The following is a 20368-nucleotide window of genomic DNA, read 5'->3' as shown; positions in this document are numbered from 1 at the left end:
TCATTGCGTCATTGTGCCAGACAAATTACGGGAGAACGTTTTCGAGTTTGAAAATATTTAGATGGAAAATGTATCGTGTGTTTTAGGCTAATTCTTTTTGGTGGGAATGTATACCTTAAAAAAAAAATACTATTTAAAATAAGTAAAAACTTAAATTAAATCGTTGGCATCATAAAAGCTGTTTATTTTGTAGCATGGTGCGGTTTTAATACGATTCTAATTACAACGGATGTACATTAACAAACTGTTAAAATATCTGAAATTGATTATCGTTTAAAAAAAGTAATGCACGTTCGATCCAGCATAATCGTAGTAATTAAGGGTACTGCTCAGAATCACATACAGCTGCGGAGCCCATGATTAGTCACTAAAGACCCTGGAACGTAGGCTAGTGAGTCCAGGAAACCCGCCCACCCGGTTCTGGCTGGCTTCTGGTCGAGTTGGAAGCATCCATGGTTGGAAGTGTAGACGCAGGCGCTGCTGAGAATGAACTGTGGCGGACTGTCAAGCTAGCCAGAGAAAAACCCCCAAACTCCGAAAATTAACATCTGCTTTCAAAATATTGTTTGTTTTTGTTTCAAATGAGATGCGAACATATAATCCTATGATCGGATGTGTGCACTGGGCTTAATTGGCGATATGGAGAAAATACCACAAACATTTTTGTATCTCGAAATCGCTGCAACGATATTGTAGTGTTGTCTATGTTGGTGCTTTCACAAAATATTTACACAATGAGATTTTTTGATAAATAATTATCAGTAATGTGGATATATGACTTATATGGATATATGAATTAAAACCAGGAAAAGACAACACTTAGGCCATTATATTACAATATCCAAAATCTAAGACAATATATAGTCTCAATATCACAATGTCGATATAATATCGATATATTGCCCAGCTCAAGTGCACATGTGATGTCAGTTACTTTGCCATTGGGCTTTTTTTTTTTTGCCATGTTATTCTGTAGGTTGTATTTCATCCTGTTGATTTTATCATAACAGGAATTTTCTGTTGCAGCTGTTTTATTGTTCATCATGATCATATCATGATGAGAAGCAGTTAAGTTGTTCCTTCTTCAGTGGAATCCACACCTTGATCCTTCTGTTTCCCTGACTCTCTCTGCAGATTCCCTAATAAGTTATTTTGAAAAAGACATTTTAGTATGTACTTTTACTAAAGCTACATTTACAACATATTTTCTCTTGAGCTATTACCTGAGGTTCAGAGTAACATTAACCAGTTGTTTAGCATTTTGTGTTTTTGTGGCTAAAATCAGGACATCCCCCACAGATTTGTTGAACTACAATTTAGCTTAATCTTGCAGACGCACATTCAGTGTTTCACTCCAAGGTTTAGCAACATATTACTGACTCAGAAATGTCCGCATCGTGGTCCCTCCATGGCCTGATAAAAAATAAGGGTCGCTCTGAGTTTATGCTGAAAGTTGGGACCGGAAATCGTTAACATCACCGCCGCATTGACGCTTCTTTGAGGATGTTGGTCCGCTCGCCGCTATTTTGCAGGGAGAAGCGTTATTATTGCTGAGCAACGGAAGGAGAGAAGGCCGACGCACAGAACTGCAGCAGCGGCAGGGCTGGGCTCCACACACACCTTCAACAGAAACACACACCAGAAAGGAAATGGGTAAGTGAGTAGTATACTTCACTTTTACTTAGGCAAATAGTAGAACAGACAGCTAACAGTAGGCTTTAAGCTAACGTTAGGTGGTCCATCAAGTTTGCGGTAGAGACCAAAAAAATGGAAATTGTCGGTTTTCTGCTTTTGTGCTGCCCTTCTATTAATGTCAATGTGGGTTTTCAATGTTAATACAAAATTCTCCGACATCACACGGCAGACTTTGGAGCTTCTCGCATTAAAACCCTAAAACCTGGAATAATTGCATGTAGGCTATGAAATGTAATAGACCAGCTCGGGAAATACCCTGCATGCTTATAACGGCTGAACGAACTGGACTGACTCCCTGGCGGCTAACTGGATGGCTATGTGTTGTTGTCGGCAGCAGCAGCATGACCAGCCTGCCCTGCTCCGCCTTTGTAAAGCGACACAGCCTCGATTTGCACTGTGCTGCCTCTCTAAAAGCACCGGCCACAGTTGTCCTATAAATGCTATTATTATTTGTTATTATTTTCTATTAGTTGCATCTTTCTGTAACCGCACCGAGGCTTTCGAGACAGGATGCACATCAAAGAAGGTCGGTTACAGTGGGTGCTTTGTGTTTATCGCATTGGAAACACATTAACGTCGGGGTCTTCTTTGAGTCTATTTATAATGTCTATAGGGTAGATTATTTAAGTGGGTATTGCACTATGTAAGGTAGATAAATAATGTTTCCCGGTGTCGGACCCCCCCCCCCCCCCCCCCCTTCTCTTCTTCTGTGTGGAGGCTTTGTTTTCGTGGGGCAGATGTAGCTAGCTGGCCTACATGCATCCGCTCTCTTTGTGTTCAGTTTGATTTTGGCTGTCATCATCACATAAGATGTAAAACTTAAAAAACTACTATACTGCATTTTAGGATTTTAAATGGTAATATGTATAATTATAAATCCATACATATCTTTAAGACGCTTTATTTCCATTCCTCTTACAAACTATCTAATGCACATTTTAAATGGTCTAATTATCAGGTATTCAGTATTGGATGAATTCTGGATTATGTTCAATACTAGAAGCAGATGCATGACAAATACCAAAGTTACACAACTGTGTAAACATTTGAAATAGAGACTTGTGGCAGCAGCAACAACTTGATTGTGTTTTTTCCTCTTGATCATTTCTCTTAATTTAATCAAATGGCGTTAAAGGTACACATGAAACATTTGAAATAGAGACTTCTAGCAGCAGCAACAACTTGATTGTGTTTATTCCTCTTGATCATTTCCCTCAATTTAATCTAATGGCGTTAAAGGTACCAGTGGAGACTGATTGCATACCAAGTCTGGGTTTATAGTTCCACTGTTCTCATACTGGGCTGATGTGTTCTTGGAAAGCTGAAGAGCTATGCACACCAGTGAGTCTTGTTAGTCTCCTCCTCCCTTAGCTGTAAGAATTCAATTTTTGGGGGGTTTGGGCCAAAGAATGTGCAGATAATACCATCCAGTCAGTTTCTTTCTCCTTTTCACTCTGCCTTTTCCCTCCTCCTTCTTGTCCTCTCCGCAAATGTATAGTTGTCGGCAGGCTGGTTGGCTCCACAGGCGTTTGCATTTTTAAAAACTGTGTCAGTGTCACAGGACGGTTGCTGCACTCTCAAAGAGGAAGTAGAAGCAGTGTCCTAGACTGCTAGCCATCATACATGTCCGTTTACACAGTTGAAGTGCAGATGATAACCTAGGCAACCATGTGAATGAATAGATATAGTGCACTCACACTTTTTATTTCTATTCTTCTTGTGTTGTTCTGTTTTTCTTCTGACAAACTTGAAATCTCAACAATAGATGCCTACAGCCACCAAGCTCTCAGTGCTGATTGGTCACAAGTTGATTATTAACATTGAGCAGACAAAATAAAGTGAAATCATGCTTTTTCATTTTCTGTCTCATCATTCCTGAATTACTTAAAGTTGCGTCTGGTTCGGTATCATAATCCGATGATTAATGAGCAATGTGGATATGTATAGTAAGGGTATCCTTCAATAATATTAACCTATTTTCTGTTCTAGTCTATAGTTGGAGGACTTAGTTGTCTGACCTGCCCATGGCCATTGTGTGTAGTAGGAAGTTTAGGAAGTGAGTTCATATTACTTCAGTGGTCAGGTTTTTTTATTTGTTTCTTAAAACAACCAAGCCTGGAACCTAATATTCTAATGTATTCCATTCTTTTCAACATGTTTTAAAGTGTTTTGAACCAGGGTAACAGTGGGTAAAAATAGCGAATGAAATAGTGAATCTCCCTTTTGTAATCTGCCAGAGTACAAACTATAAAAGGGTTACGAGAGTTAGATTATAGATAGCTTTGCCTGGTGAAGCTTTGACTTGTGTGCAGAGTCACAGAGAGAAACAAGGGAGGAGGTGAGTTAAAGAGGACGTGGTACGAAAAGGGAGACACAGGATAGCGGTGAAAAAAAAAAACATGAAGCAATTTATATACTGTGCACAATCATCAGCCTCTGCCTTGTTATGGAACATGAAGGGCGTGTCTGTTTTTTTCCCCTTTAACTTCTCAAAATGAAAAATGACACAAGAGTGACCTTCACATCTGTTTTGGGGTGTAACATACTCCCCTCTGAGTTTTGGGTGTTTTGTGCTTCTTTCCACTGCAGATATTGATCTTGTATTATTTGGGCAGTTTCCATTCCCATCTCTCGTTGTCAGCTCCCATTGATTGTCCTGTTATGCTAATGTTGATGGTTTTTTTCTTCCTAAGTGCCAGTGTGGATTTCACTATTTTTGTCTGCTGCTGAGACTATTGCTATGGGCAGACTACATGCTGGTGTCATAATCAACGTGGCAGGGGTTGGCCAAAAACTAATGTTCCTGTTAAAGGGCCACGGGTCAGTCATCATCTGCTCAGCAGGGGGCATGCAGGGCCATTAGAGCACTCGCCAGAGCACACCCATACAGTACAGCATACCTGACACGCTGTGTGCGTTGGCTTCTATTAATGCATACTACAGTGATTTATTGATATGGCAGTATTATTCAAGATTGTTGCAGACGATATGGTTGCACAATTAATCACAATTGTATCCAAATTTCAGTATGGACTAGTGCAATATCCAAATTGCAGGGGGGCCCAATATTTGTTAATGGCAAAATATGTGTCAAACCATTCTGAAATAAGTATAATGGTGCTGCAGAGTTGTCCCAGCCTACAAATCCTATCCTACGGTCTAAAGAAAAACTTCTTTATTTGGTACAGATCCTAACTAAAATCACGCTATAATCATTTTAATTTCTTTCAATGTTACTAATTTTCAATGAAAATGAGACTAATGATACAAGGGATTATTCCCTTCAATATTATGAATCATATTGCAATCGCAATATCAGTCAAAATAATCTTTATTTTCTTTATAATTTCTTTATAATCTTTACTTTATTTTTTAAATATTTTCATCACCTTTTAGTCTTATTTGTTTAATATGTAAATAGTTATTTCATTCTAAATGATCTGATCGTGTTATGTAGTCACTCTTTTCACCTTCGTTTGACTAGTTTATAGCTGAACCTATTATTATAGAACACAGCTATTATGCGCCCCGCCGTGAGCCGCCACATCCCCAACAAAGAAAATTCTCAACCTATGGGAAACACTGATATGCTTTTAGGATATAAATCATAACAGGGTTTTGCTTCATTCAATTCATTATTCTACTAATCTTTTCAGCTCTAGTATAATATAGTATTCATTGCTTTTGCTTTTCAAAGGTAACTTTGCGTTTGCATATTAGTTTATTAAATGTCTTCTTCTGCACACATGCCCCATTGAGAAAGCTGCCTCCAGAATACTATTTCTGTATATTTTCTGAAAAATGTACTGCACACACGCTCCGGAGAATGAATTACACGCACTGAAAAAGACTATGCCGCAGGGCATGTGCTTCATTAATTCTTATAACTTATTCATAATCTATTTTTTATTATCTCTTTATCAGTACAAGCTTGTTCAGAGTGCTGGTTTCTCCCCCTTAGACTCCATAAGAATAATAACTTTACTTTTTCAGATAATGCTGAAGGGCAGGGTTATGTTTTAGCTAGGTACATGCCGTACAGTTATCAACATCCGTGAAATGTAAATGTCTATATGTAGGTCTCTAGGTCACGCGGAACACAGGGGTCACGAGCACGTGGTGGGTTTACTTCTTATGGCCAGGGGTGTGCTGGGTTGTTTATGGTAATAACAATGAAGCAGTCTGGATGGTGGCTGGCTAAATGGAGGTGTTTGCTTGTTTGTTCCTCTCGCCAACTGCTCATGTGATGCGTCTGGCCGCTTTTCTGCACCATATGGTCTTTTCTGCTGCATGGGATGTTTTATTACCCTGCTGTATGTATAAGCCATATTAACACACATACAGCCGCACATGCACATGCACACTCAAGTTTCTGCAGATTTGAGGTGCTATACTGACACCATAATGATTTATTATCTCCCTGCATGGTGCTATGGTCCTGTCGTTAAAGATTAGTGCTGGTGTATAGTCTCTGCAATATGCAAATTAAAAAATGCATCGGTCAACAGCATGGATAATTTTCTCTTTGTTACATTTTTTAATTTTTATTCATAATATAAATTTAGTACATTTGATCTTCCTCCACTCACAGGATTCAGTTTTACAAAAGCATAGTGGGGAAAACATCATGAAATGTGTTAAACTGGAGAAAAAAAATACAAATGATGATTCTTCACTTTGTGTGTATGTGTGTCAAACATTTCCTCCATCCTTACCTGTCGGAGTATCCTTGGCTGAGATACAGTGTCAAACTACATTCAGCCTAATGTCTCTTAATGAGCTTTTACGATGTCAGAGTACACTATCAGGGATTTTAGATTCCATTTATAGTTGAGGTTTTATCAAAGGAGGTCCCTTTAACAAAACCTTGCTAGTGAGTGTTTTTCTTTTTGCTGGAAATTCTTCATGTATGAGGAAAGGTACAGTAGGCCAACTTGATTCAAATGCTGAGGAGTCTAGTAACAAAATACACAAAAAACACTTTGTTACCTTACTTAAGTAGAAATTGTTGCTATCTATACTTTACTGGAGTAATTAGTTTACAGCAGACTATTTACTTCTACTCCTTACATTTTAAAAATAGCCTCGTTACTCCTATTTCAGTTCGGCATGTTTTAATTCTGGCTTGTCATCGTTCAAAAAATACACAACAAAAAACAACCTATCCAGATAAATTGCGCCATCCGGATTGTGTGAATTTGTTGCCTTCACAGATTCCTGCAGCTTAGCTTAGATGTACATTTGCATTCCAATAAAGGACATTCATAACATGCCTCGGAAGTTTGACTTTACTTTTTGCACTATTACAATACTTACAGGCAACTAGTCATTGGGCTGCACAATTAATCGCAATGTTATCGTAATCGCAATATGAACTAGTGCAATATCCAAATTGCAGGGGGACGCATTATTTGTGAAAGGGAAAATATGTGTCAAATCATTCTAAAATAAAGAATTGTGGTGCTGCAGAGACGTCCTGGCTTACAAATTAAAATCCTACAGTCTAAAAAAAACTTTGTTTGGTACAGATCCTTAATAAATATTTTTCAATGAAATAGAGAGTAATTATACAAAAATGACAATTCCCTCCAATATTGTGAATCATATTGCAATTGCAATATCAGTCAAAATAATCCCAATGAGATATTTTCCAAATATCATGCAGCCCTCATCATATTTTCCGGTCCATGAAACACATGTTAACGCTCAGTAGTACACATATATGCTTCTTTAATGTATTTGCATTGTACTAAAATGCATTCATTTTCAATAGACATAAATGCAGCTGAAACAGGTGCATACTTCAACTTCTACAGAAGTGTTTTTAAACCCTAGTATCTATACTTCTACCTGAGTATTGAATGTGAATACTTTTGAAACCTCTGTTCAAATGTCAAATGGAATCAAAGACTTTCAGGACTGATATCCCTGGAGCAGCCATGGCATGCTCCTTTGTGCACTTTCAATTTTAGACCAAGAACATTTCATGTACTGTATTATTTAAATGCTGTCAAATAAACTTTTGATTGACTGGCTGCTCTGTAGAGCTATTTACAGGTCAGTCAAAGTGCCAGGTGACATTAGAATCACACGCATGCATACACAATCCATTCCTCTTTCTCCTTTGTGCTAGAGTATGTTCTTGAAAGTGAAACTATGAAACTATAATGCGTACAGGTGATGAAGTAGGATTTTAAAATGGAACAAAAATATATAAAGTTAACTACTGAAAGGGCAACAAAATATAGCTCATATACTGTAGCTGATACATTCAGCTTGTTACAAGTGTTTGGTTTATCGTTATCTGCATTATAGAAAAAGCCCTGTCTCTCTTTGTTCCTGATATTTAGAGAGGAAAAAAAGATGCCTCCTCTACTGTACACTTTCATGTTTGTAAATCTACAGTAGACTCTGTCGTTTCTGACTAGAAAAAGCCTTTTGTCTGTCTGTCTGTTCAGAGATTGCTCAGATGTCTCATCTTGAATCGGCTGCCTGTTTTTTTTCTTTTACACCCCTTAGGGTCTGCAGGCTCCCCATCGTCCAAAACACCTCTAGGGTTGCAAGACCGATTCAGTCTCCCTTGTCTTTTGCTTATTGACTTACTGACCTTGTATCAGCCTTTTCAAGGGAATAAGCTGCTTTTCTGTCTGTCTTGGCCTTTAATGTACCTTCCAGATTGGTTTCATGTGTCTAGCACCACATACCCTTATTTTTCTTTCTTTCCATTGTTGCAAAACTGCAGTGTTGATTATAATATTCATTACATTTCAGGTCTTGTATAAAGTATGTTTTTTTCATTTCGACAACATCTTTGGTACTAAGCCGTCTTTGCTGTGGTGTTTTTGCACTACATTTCCAAGACATGTTTACATTTTTCACTTTTCAATCAGTCAGTATCATGATATTGAATTATATATATTGAAATATATAGTTTAATTTAATCCAGTCACTGGCCTGGATTTCATCTGTTCAGCCAAGGGGGCTACCACTGCTCTAGCTCCTATAACTACTAGTGAGGGCTATTTATGTTCAGCTTTTGCTGCTCTTGTAAACAGTAAATGCATTACCTCCTGTCTGCCAGTGGATTTCTCGGAGAATGACCAACCAGACATGGAAGTTCAGAGCAAGAAATGCCTAAAACCTTAGGCAAAATCTAATAACTTTTGTAATTACTCAATCGGTGAGGAGCAAAATATGACATGACAATATCTTTCTTTTGTCATAACTACAGTACTTCCATTGGAAGCCCTACACATAGGGTGTCACCTAGCCAAGCATGGTTTAATGATGTTGTTAGCATCCACTGTAGCTGCTGGTAAGTTTTAATGCAGCTACACTGAGATAAAGCTACATTTTTACAGTCTAGGCAGAGACCACACCCTTACTAGGGCTAAGTTTGGCTCTTATCATAAGACCACATGGAAATGTGTGTGACAAGAGTATGAGTTATGCCTGTCTGTCTCTTTTTTTCTGGTTACTTCTCCCCTAATTTTTATTTGGTTTGCTTAGCATGTGTGTGTTTGAGTAAAAATGTGTGTGGAGGCTACACACAGAAGCTGTCAGTGTGTGTGATGTGGTCTGAGTCAGCCATCAGGGTCGCTGTGGTGATGTGACAGTTTGGGAGGGAGATTAGACAGATGAGTATTACTGTTGCATCATCCTGGGATACACACTGGAGCCAAATGCTATGTGGAGAGCAGCAGCCATATGGTGCAGCAAAGAAACATATTAGGTGATGGCAGTATACAAAGTAGCTCTCATTTACATCACTTCCTGTCCTCTTTCAGCCAGTGACTGTGATTGGCCAGTTTGGAGTGGAGGAAAAACACCTGGATTGTTGAAAGGACAAAATACTGCTTATAAAACAGTTTTTGACAGGAACAGAAACATAGCATAGTAAAAGTGATTAGCCAAATCTAATAAATCTGATCATCCAGCACTGCTTTGTAATCATCCCACTTGTTTTTAATGTCTGACCATTTTATTGTGTAAGGAATAATAATAGCAGTGTTCATTCTCATTTTATTCAAATCTATGCCTTTGTTAGTGTTACAGTAAGATGATTTTCCTCATGACAATGTACAAAGTATTTCAATTCCTTTGAGCTGTGAGTGAGCAGCCTCTGTAGATGGCACGTGATTTTTCATTCAAGAATAGACGGTCAAATCAACATCAGATGCACATTTAATGTGGACTCAAACACGAGTGAGCTCTATCTACCACAGGAGGTGCAGTGCATGCTTCCTGTCTCTTCACTGCCCTCTCCTCCATACAAAGAATTCACAGTCATCTTGGAATAATCCTGCCCTTTCACTCCTTAATGGTGTGTGTGCGAGTGTGCGTGTGTGCGTGTGTGTGTGTGTGTGCGTGTGTGTGTGTGTGGGAGATAGTAATATGTGCAGGTCTGGGGGTTGGGGAATTCCTGCCAATACCATGAGGTCACTATTCCTCCTTATTAGCCCCAGCATGAATGTTGCTGAAAGAGTGGAATGGATATGAGACCATACTACGAGTGTTAATAGTTTGTGTGTTCCCGCATCTCTACACTGAAATGACGTGTTTACCGATATTTAGAATTAAACATTTTTGCATCTCTTCCTAACTTTTGCTTTTCGGATGACAACATGAAGGGTTTACTTCTGTTGGTCTTTCATTCTAAGTTGCAAGAAGAAGCAAACATTGTTGGAATGATTGGTTTACCCAAATTACAAAATAACGTGTTATTGTCGTTTTTGTATGTTTTATTTTATTTATTATAAGTTTTGTTTATACATTTTTTTCATTTAATCAATTCATCTTTTTTATATAAAATGTAACAGTAAAAAAATGTGCATTGGAATTTCCCAGAATTTCCAAGAACCCAAGAAGATTGATTTTCAGTTCACCAACAGTCCAAACCCCTGAAGATATTCAATTTACTATTACTGTAAGAAAAGCTGCATTTAAAAGCTGGAACTAGAGAATATTTGACATTTTTGCTCGACAATGTTGCCATTTTATTTTCTTTCAATCGATTATTGACTAATTGTTTTGAGTTTTTTTTGTTGACTATTCAGAGTAACGGGGACACTATTTTTTGCTGATACATTTATCTTGTAATACTTTGTCAATCCTGTAACCAAACCTTACTGGCCCTTACTATCTGCATGGCTAGACACTGCTAAAGTTAAGTGAGAAAATGTGTTTTTTGTATTTTCGGTGACCTGGCTGTTTAACATCAGGACTAGGAGCACATGTTAAGCAGAAAGTATATCCTTCTCAGCTGTATGGCCTTTGTCAGACCTACCACTGCATTCCTCCAGCTGTGCCACGTCTTTCATGTGTGATAACAAGAAGGTTTTTAATGCCGCCACACAGGCTGGTATGCATCATATTCAGGCTCCTCAACCACATTGCATTCTGCAGTGAGTGTGCAGTGGTTATTGAGACACCAAGCCTTCAGATGCTTTGGTTAAAGTGGGGAGGGAGAGCCACACATAATTATAGTGTAATGGCAATGCTGTAGTTGTTCTTTGTTGGCTTTCTCTGATAATGAGTTCATAGTGTGTTTTCTAAGGTAGGATATAAACACAATATCCTTTCCATCAGACACATAATACATGGTCATGTTTTGCCATGGCTGGTAAACAGTTATAAATGGTGTAAACCAAACAGAGAACGCACATTATAAGCATGAGATACTAGCTTGGAGTCTGGCCAGTGACGGTTTAATTGGATTCAAGGAAATCAAATCTGATATTTGTTCTACTGTAGTCCACCAAATTAGTTATATTAATATAAGAGTTATTTTGGTGAACTATGCTCAATTTATATTGGTTAAATTTAGCAAATTTTAGTTCAGTTAAGGTTAGTGTGAGTTTTATGTCCGTGGTCTTGTTAAGGGCGATTTTAATTGTTTCTGCACTATGGACAATTTCATATGACGATGCACATACTGTAAGTCTGGTCAATTTGGCCTTAGTTCTTGCTACAGTCACACTTACAGCAAAAAGGTACTGCTAAGTACTGGGTTTTTCTGTGTTGAGTTTGCATGTTTTGCATTCACATGGGTTTCATCCGGGTGCTTCGGTTTCCTCCCACCACCAAAAAATGTATGTTAGATGCGCTCCTGTAAGTGCCCCTGGCCAAGGCACTGGCAAAAGAACTGGAGTTGGTACCCGGGCGCTGCGCTGCAGCTCCCTGCTTCTCCGATGTATAGGATAGGTTAAATTTAGAGGATACATCTAGTTTTTATGTATGTAAGAGCTGAGAAATGACAATAAAGGAATCTTACTAAATCTTATCTTTACAACTGTCTACAATTTTCTCATTAAATGTTTCACACATCATATAAATCGTTGAATATTCTGAGCTGTTACTGTGATATAAACTGATCCTTTTTACATCAGAGACAGCTGTTGCTTTGGTAAAGTCATGTCCCTAACACCGTCATGCGAGGAACTGTCAGAGGTGTGCAGTTGATTAAAATTTTACCCCGGGGATTATTGAGTTGGTATACCAAGTGCTTATGAGGTCAAGGAAGCAACAGCTTAGCTCAATAATCTTTAATTCCCTCTCTGATGGGCTTTTCTTGGCACTTTTCTTTACACACGACAGAGCTCCTTATATTTTAATGTCACTTGAAATTACCAAGAAAAGCTTCCCTTTGAAAACTATATTTGATATTGAAATAAATAATTATGAATAGAATTAAAATTGTCTACACCTTGGTATAAATGTCAACAATGTCTAACCAAATGCAGCAATCTTTTAAAATACGTTTTATAACAGATTCTACACTCCACTTTAAGAGGCTCTACTCTGTGTTTTGTAGTCATCTTGTGACAGTGTGACATTTTTTAAAACATACATTTGACTGCTTAAGTTTACAGCCGGTGGCTCGGCCAGACAGCTTCCATCCCATAGTAAGTTAACTAGAACAGCAATATAGATAACGTGCCCGTTGGTTAGTTCTGCTTAATGTTGTTCTTCCAGGCCTGGGCAGTTGGAAAGTGTGGCTGGCTTTGACCTCCTTTACAGCTCTTCTAAAAGAGAGCGAGGGAGGAGGCAGGCAAGAGGGAAAATAAATGTCCTGCTGAGGAGGCCAGCCAACATTCCTACATCACTTCCTCCTCTAACATCTGGCAATGATCAGGGCAGGCAGAGAGAAAAAGAGGATGTTTCTTATTGGTTGGCTTAGTATTCGTTTTCAGGCGTAGACAGAGAGGCATCACATTGCAAAAACCGCCCAGTCAACCTCGTTCCCCCTACCAGAAAAGCAAAATGAAGCAAGATGGAGTGTTTTTTTGATTCAGTGTATCCCTACCAATTTTTAAACATTGTCAGTGATTCTATTGTCTTGTTTTATTGCTTCATATGTTCTTCTCAGCTATTTATATCATATTGAAAAGAAAGAAATTGCCTGCTTCTATTTTCTCAGGATGGCCTAGCAGTGTTGTGTCGTCAGCAGTCAATCAGCAGTGAGCTACTTGGACCAGAGGTGTGTAATACAACTCCCTATTTTATTCCCAATATTTAGAACAACTTACTTACATTAGTTTTGTCTTGTCACTTAGATAAACCAAAGAATGGTCTTCAAACCTTAGGGCCACGCTTGCAATTTTTTTTCTTTTCTAAAAATACTAAATTCATTATTTAATTGACTTTTACATATTGCAAGGTTGACTCTGATAATGGAACAGTGATGCTTAGAACATACTTTGCCATTTCAAAACACTCAGTCATTCAGAATAACACGACATGAGCTAATTGGCAAATATGTGTGCCACCTGACCAAACACCTCAATGGTTAACTGTTACCACTTCCATCAGGAAGTAAGCACTATGAAAACAACAAGTGAGCAGCTTTTTTTTTATAACAATGGAAGATCCAGCTGTGCGGCAAGATGCTGCCTAATTATTTTTCTTGCATCTTTTTTTCTATATATTTTTTTTGCAATTGTCTTTTTCAGTTTACTGTTTTTTGAAAGCATATTTTTGTTCAGTCCGATGTAAATATATATGCTGTGCATGTGATGCACTGACTTGTTTGGTGAAAAATATTTTTTTTTCTATGCAGCATGTGTGTATCTGTACATTTTTCTGTACCTGTGAACAATCTGAAGCATTTTCTACAATTTGAACTATTTTAGTATATGGCAAAGCATACTGAAGATGAGAGTGCTTTTCATTATTCCCAACAGTGTGTAGTTGGTTAGACAAACATCTGGTTCTTTTTCTACAGATTAGCTGACCTCCTGCTTATTTGCTTTTGTCCCAGTAGGTGTGGACCCGAACAGGTTGCAGAGATGAGTGTGACCTCGTGGTTCCTGGTGAGCAGCGGGGGGACTCGCCACCGACTCCCCCGGGAAATGATCTTTGTTGGCCGGGATGACTGCGAGCTCATGCTACAGGTGAGAACACTTTACACACCAATTTCTCCACTGACGGCAGCTTCAAGAAACCATAACTGGCAAGAGGTGTTAGTGTCATTTTCACCCACTCTCTGGCTTTCTGTAGCCATTGCTATCTTTATTAAAGAGAAATGGCAGTCTGAGTCTTAGTATGTTACTAATTCTTAAGGTAATATAACCAGAGAACATACAGAGCCTGGCACTCATGGGGTTCTTCTCAGTGATATAAATAACCTGCTGACCTCACAGCAGTCGGTTTCATAAGCTAACTGTTTACTGAGTATGACTTAGCACACTACAAATGAGCCCTCCATGCTCATGCTGTTGCTCCTACAGTGGCAGGACATGTTAGTGTGTGTGTGGTGTGTGTGTGTGTGTGTGTGGTGTGGTGTGTGTGTGTGTGTGTGTGTGTGTGTGTGTGTGTGTGTGTGTGTGTGTGTGTGTGTGTGTGTGTGTGTGTGTGTGTGTGGTGTGTGTGTGTGTGTGTGTGTGTGTGTGTGTGTGTGTGTGTGTTCTAACTGAGTATCTGTGCAGCTGTGCATACATCAGCCCATGTGTATGCTCATGTGTACCTCTGGTCACTGCACTATTAATAGAAAGTGGGGCAGATACCTCCTTAGTTAGATCTTATCTGACTGAGTCGGTTGTAGTTGGTGCATTCTCTGTTATGAGAAAATGATTACATGTTGAGAGAAGTTTTTACTGGTACCAGGGTCTGCCTGAGAGTCTGACTGTCAGGAAGACTTTATGCTCTATGCTTTATGGGCTTTCTGGGTTGAAGAGGCTGGAGCATAAATTATATAATAGATACCAATAGTAGAATAGCCTTTATTGTCATTGTATCATTAAAAATGTACAACGGAATTCAGAGTGCTACTCCTGTAAAGTGCTGCTAGTTAAACAAAAAAAATGCATTAATGTCATAGTTAACTCACAATTAATCACACATTTTTATCTATTCTAAATCTTCATTTCTTTTTGTCCCATTATTTTTTTCTAATTTTAATGCTCTTATCAACATGGAAAAGTGGATCTGCTTGCTTTGTGCAAATGTTTTTTTTTTAAATTGAAAACAACATCGGCAAATAGTCTACTGTAGTACTACTGTTCAATTTCACATCTAACATTCTCACTTGGAGCAAATAATCTCTCACACAGTGTAACACTGTCCATCAATAAAAGGGTGAAAAAAATACTTTGGGGGGGGGGGGGAGAATTAGCATCAGCTGTGTGTTTGGCCATCAAGTGGTATTTCTGACTGGACGTGCTCCGATGATCGCTCTGTTCACAACAACAAAACACAGATGACTTTGGTCTTGTCAATGGAACCATTTGGCAACTTTTTAAAAGTAAACTTTCCATACACAATCTTATTGGCATCCATTTTGACGTTTCGCGCTCGCTATCCACTACTCTTTGGCCGGTTCGCAAGCCCAAACAAATGTGTGCGCCGTGCCTGTTGTTTTGTTTCCGGTCTAGCTAGATCCGGTGTGGCGTTGTAGTTTTTCTAACGTTACTAGTTGTTGCAACAGCATGTGAAAAAAACTACAAAGTTTGCTAGCCAAAATTTATTTTTAATCTTGCGATTAAAAAAAATTGACGCCGTTAAAATGGGTTTGCGTTAACACCGTTAATAACGCTTTTAACTGACAGAACTAAAATGTCTGAAACACAACTTCTCTGCGCCATGCAACTGTCGCTAAGACAGGTACTTGCATGCAAAAAACTTGCTGTTCTGGAGCTTTTGATTGGATCACACAATCTCCAGTTGTCATAGACTTGCAGATGTGCTTGCATTTGCAATTTATTGAGCAATTATTGGACTTCTTGTGTTCTCTATGGTCCTTTATTCTTGTGGTGAGTTAGCTTAGTTAACCAATATCAGCAAGGTCAAGAATGAACTTTCAATACTTTACAATGACATTTCACAGTTATAGAGTTGACCTTTCAGTTTTTATTATTTTTCTTGCGGGCCTAAATCCCCTCACAGTCGTGTTCTTTGATAAGAAAATTTCAAGAGACAAGTAGTAAGGGTAATTTACTGAAGCATGCAGAATTGTAAGAGATCAGTTTTTTTTTCTAATATGTCTCCAATGACCTGAGGGTCTACTGCTCCTGTATGTGTGTGTGTTCTGGTATTTATACCCTTGTGATGTCTTTGGAATGATAGATAGAAAGATAAGAGAAATCTTCCAAATTGAGGAATTTATTTTGGGATTTGTGTATATGTTTTTTGTGTGCCACTTTGTGTATTAGCTTACAGTTGTCCCTCATGTGACTGCTTCAATGAGCCAAGGCCTCATCACATGGTGAAAGGTTAAGGGCTGCTTGTGTCATGCACCAAATAAAACATACACACACACACACACACACACACAAACCCACACACACACACACACACACACACACACACACACACACACACACACACACACACACACACACACACACACACACACACACACACACACACACACACACACACACACACACACAAACAATATTAAATGTCTAATGATTGTATATCAGAGAATTATTACACTGTTACTTACTGATACTTTGAGATTGACATATTGAAAAATGGAAGGAGTGTGATATGCACAGAAACACAGTCTGCATAATGCCAGTCGGAATCTTATAAATAGTCAGTGAGGCAATTACAGTTTTTGGCAATTGCCTACACACTGAAATCAAAAGGATTATACAATTATCAAAACCTTACACTAAAAGACCAAAACATTGGCTCAGATATGCACCACTATAAGCACAATGTCACTCTCACACTGTTTGCTAAACAATACACACAGTGATTTGCAAAACACTAAACACACTTGTATACATTAGACACAGAAGTATATCAGGATGTCACTTCCTTGCAATTCCAAAGCACTCAAATTACCACACCTATGAGCCAGTCTGTGAAACAAAGCTATCAGGTGTGCAAACACGAGTGCTTAATTAAACACACCAATCAGGTTTAAGAATACAAAAAATGCAGCAGGTAAGTCTAGTATTTTCTGTACTGTATTTTCAGTTGTTTTCAGATCTTCACTATTTATTTATTTTACTGTTATTGTAACCTGTACTGGATACAGTATTCTATGTTTGTCTGTTGTTTGCTGACCTAACAGTGTTTTGCACTCTACTGTAGTACTGTAGCATGAAAACTGGGACATGTTTTGTTGTGATTATTCATGTTGACATGTTGTCTGATTTGGGTATGGAGAGAAATTTATATATGCGGAAATTATATTTTCCCCATTCTGCAGCATTGGTGTAGTGTTTGGTGAATGTATTGTACAATATATTTGCACTTCTTCTGTGTACTTCATTTACAGTACTCTAATCACTAAAGGTATAATACTAAAAGTGTGTGTAACTGGTTCAAACAGAATAAAGTGATGTGAAACATGTGTTTCATATGGTATCAAAATATGTTTTTATAGAGTGTTTAATTTTGCAAAGGGTCAAAGATGTGTGTGTGGTTGTGCTAATTGTGTGTAGTGTTTTAAAAAACGGTCCCTGTTAGTGCTTAAGCAATCAAAAAAAAAACGGTAGGACTTTATCTGTCTCTCTTATAACCTCTGGTTCGTAGCTCAACTCATCTGCGGTGTGTGTTTGTTTTCTTGTTTCCTTGACGATTCAAATTTGCCTCATGTTTTTATCTCTTCCTCTTCTTGTTATAATGTTGTGCCTTTCTCTTTCACTCTCTTTACAAGATAAATCTGTGAACTCCTTAAAGCTTTTTGGGACATTTTTGTGTATCTGTATTTTGAACACATACTTTTCACTTGAGATTTATTTACTTTGCTGACACTCATTTTTTTTGTTTTGTTGTGGCACTCCACATCTGTATTCTAAGTTGCCTTTGCACAGATTTAGTTGGTCACTGCAGCATAGAGCATGAGTCTGATCAATTCTGCGGTGTGAGGTACAACAAGCCGCTCAGTTCATTTCTATCCTGTTTGATCTAGCCTAATCTCACTAACGTAATCTGTTTGACGGTCGGAGTTGCTTGCCTTGGCCACTTCAGCCATTTTCTTGAATTCTTACTTCAGCATGAGGGTACAGTCCAGTTGTTTGTAATTAGGTTAGAGGAAAGATTCATATATGAATTTATATGGGATCCAGTTTCCATAATCATGTCATTGACAGCAGCACAATGTCATTCTTGCCTAAATCTCACTGTGCAAATGTACTTACATTCTGGTTTTGATCTTATTTATTTTCACTCCCATGTTGTTAAAAGTGTGTGATTCAGGAATGAGACAAAGGGGCTTAGCACAGTTAATGGATTTGTTAGATGGACTTGTGTTAAAGTGCTCATATTATGCTTTTTCCCTTTCCTTTATTGTGTTTTATATATTGTTTTGTGCACATTAAAACTAGGTTTAGATTTACAAAGTGAAAAAGCCCAAGGTCCACCCCAAAGGGATTTAACATAACAGAAAATACAAGCTGCTCCAAACAGCTCTATTGTAGTCAAGCCTTTACTTCCACGACAAACGTGCGTCACCTCGTTACACATCTTATAATGCTCGCTTAGATGCTACCATGGCACACCCTCATACCCTGCAACTGACTAGCTAGCATTACTTGCTGCTCATGTGCAACTCCCAACAAAGATGGTACAAAGGTGTGATGCCTCACTCTGTTGCTAAAACAGAAAGCTCAACACACAGAGTGAAAAGAGGAGCTGCAGCAATGTGCAGTACAACAAAAATATGGTGTTTTCCAAAATTAAACCACATAAACCTATTCTGATACCCCCTCTAAATACAAGTACGTACCTGAAAATGGGAATGATATGAGCACTTTAATACATATCTACATATCAATCAGATATTATTACTGTATGTGGCCACCACTGGAAAAAAATGAAGGTTGAAATTTCAAATGCAATCATACCAAATAATGAGCTTATCACTGAGAAATGTATCTTACACTTAAACAAGCTGCAGACCCAGAACATACAGCGGAAATCACCAAAATTAAATAGGATCTGCTAAATGACAATATAAAAGCAAATAGTTCCAGGATAAGATGTCACTGTATTTTATTCAAGCACCTCGTCTGAAGGGCGTTCTAACAGAAATTTGGAGACAGGGCAATTTGCGCATCAGTCAGTTTCAATCCGTAGCCTCAATCTTGATATATTTTGGAATATGTGACATTGTTACATGGGAGGGATATTTTCCAAATTCCGAGACACATTTCTCTAACATCATCTTTTTTTCACCATACATAAGGTTGCAGTGTTTGTACTGGAAGCTATTTATGCTCAAAACAGCTGATAGGGTCATTTCTGAACAACAAAGAAAATTCAATACCTTCACCTTCAGTCCTTCATTGCTCCTCTGTTCTCCTGTGTGTGTGTGTGTGTGTGTGTGTGTGTGTGTGTGTGTGTGTGTGTGTGGTGTGTGTGCGGTGGTGTGTGTGTGTGTGTGTGTGTGTGTGTGTGTGTGTGTGTGTGTGTGCATGCACGCAGCTGTGAAGGTTTAAGTTGTGTGCAGTGTTAGAGACGTTGAAATACCTGCTGATAAGGCTTCAAGATGATATAATTGTAGATATCATACATAGTAACATTGAGGCTCACTATCAGAAATTCATTCTTGACATTGGATGCTCATACCTCTACAAAGATGTAACATAGCACAGTCTGCTCCAGTCACACTCAGCCCACCAATGGTTTGCGTAAGAAACCATTGCTATTCTGCAGTTATAGCACAGTGCCCACATAAGCATTGGGAAGATTTTGAAGAAGAGCAGCACAGATGAAAAGTTACCACTGGGTTAATCCTTCATGTTTGTGTATGTTTTTGTTTGAAGTCCCGCAGCGTGGATAAACAGCATGCAGTCATCAACTACGAGGCTGGGACAGACGAACACAAGGTCAAGGACCTGGGCAGCCTGAATGGGGTGAGTACGCAAATAGAAATATATGCAAAACCGACATAGGTTAGGACAAAGATAAAATGACTAGAGAGAACAAATTTGGAGAGATAAGAGAATGAGTTCAACCAGCTGAAGAAGTAAAGGGCCTTAGAGGGAGATGAATAGGGACGGCAAAGATAGAGAGGAAAAAGCAAGTAGAGGTCCTGAAGGGTCAGGGGTTAACTTGTTTTCTGGCAGTCAATAGGATCTTCTATTTTACCACTACTAATCAATCTACCTGTTAATGAAGATTTGTATCAGGGCTAAGGTCAATAGGAATCTAATCCTAATTATGTAAATCACTACTTTAGGGCACAATCTTTGATCCAAATATAAACAAAGGGCAA

General features: G+C 38.4%; 1 protein-coding gene across 11 annotated transcripts in view; it reads left to right on the top strand.

Moving 5' to 3' along the window:
- Positions 1 to 1474: 1474 nt before the first annotated feature.
- cep170aa (centrosomal protein 170Aa) overlaps positions 1475 to 20368 on the top strand; it is a 46163-nt gene continuing 27269 nt past the window's right edge. For 8 of the 11 annotated variants that reach the window (XM_032540895.1, XM_032540896.1, XM_032540894.1 and 5 more), the window contains exons 1-4: positions 1475 to 1653; positions 13115 to 13174; positions 13958 to 14087; positions 19917 to 20006. In XM_032540895.1, coding sequence (XP_032396786.1) covers positions 13983 to 14087; positions 19917 to 20006 — 195 coding nt within the window. In that variant the 5' untranslated portion in view covers positions 1475 to 1653; positions 13115 to 13174; positions 13958 to 13982. The remainder of the gene's footprint in view (positions 1654 to 13114; positions 13175 to 13957; positions 14088 to 19916; positions 20007 to 20368) is intronic. The other 3 variants (XM_032540897.1, XM_032540886.1, XM_032540889.1) reach the window with 1 other exon arrangement.

The sequence above is a fragment of the Etheostoma spectabile genome, chromosome 17, assembly GCF_008692095.1.
Source record: "Etheostoma spectabile isolate EspeVRDwgs_2016 chromosome 17, UIUC_Espe_1.0, whole genome shotgun sequence".
Taxonomy (NCBI): domain Eukaryota; kingdom Metazoa; phylum Chordata; class Actinopteri; order Perciformes; family Percidae; genus Etheostoma; species Etheostoma spectabile.
This window is presented reverse-complemented; position numbering and strand designations above follow the sequence as displayed.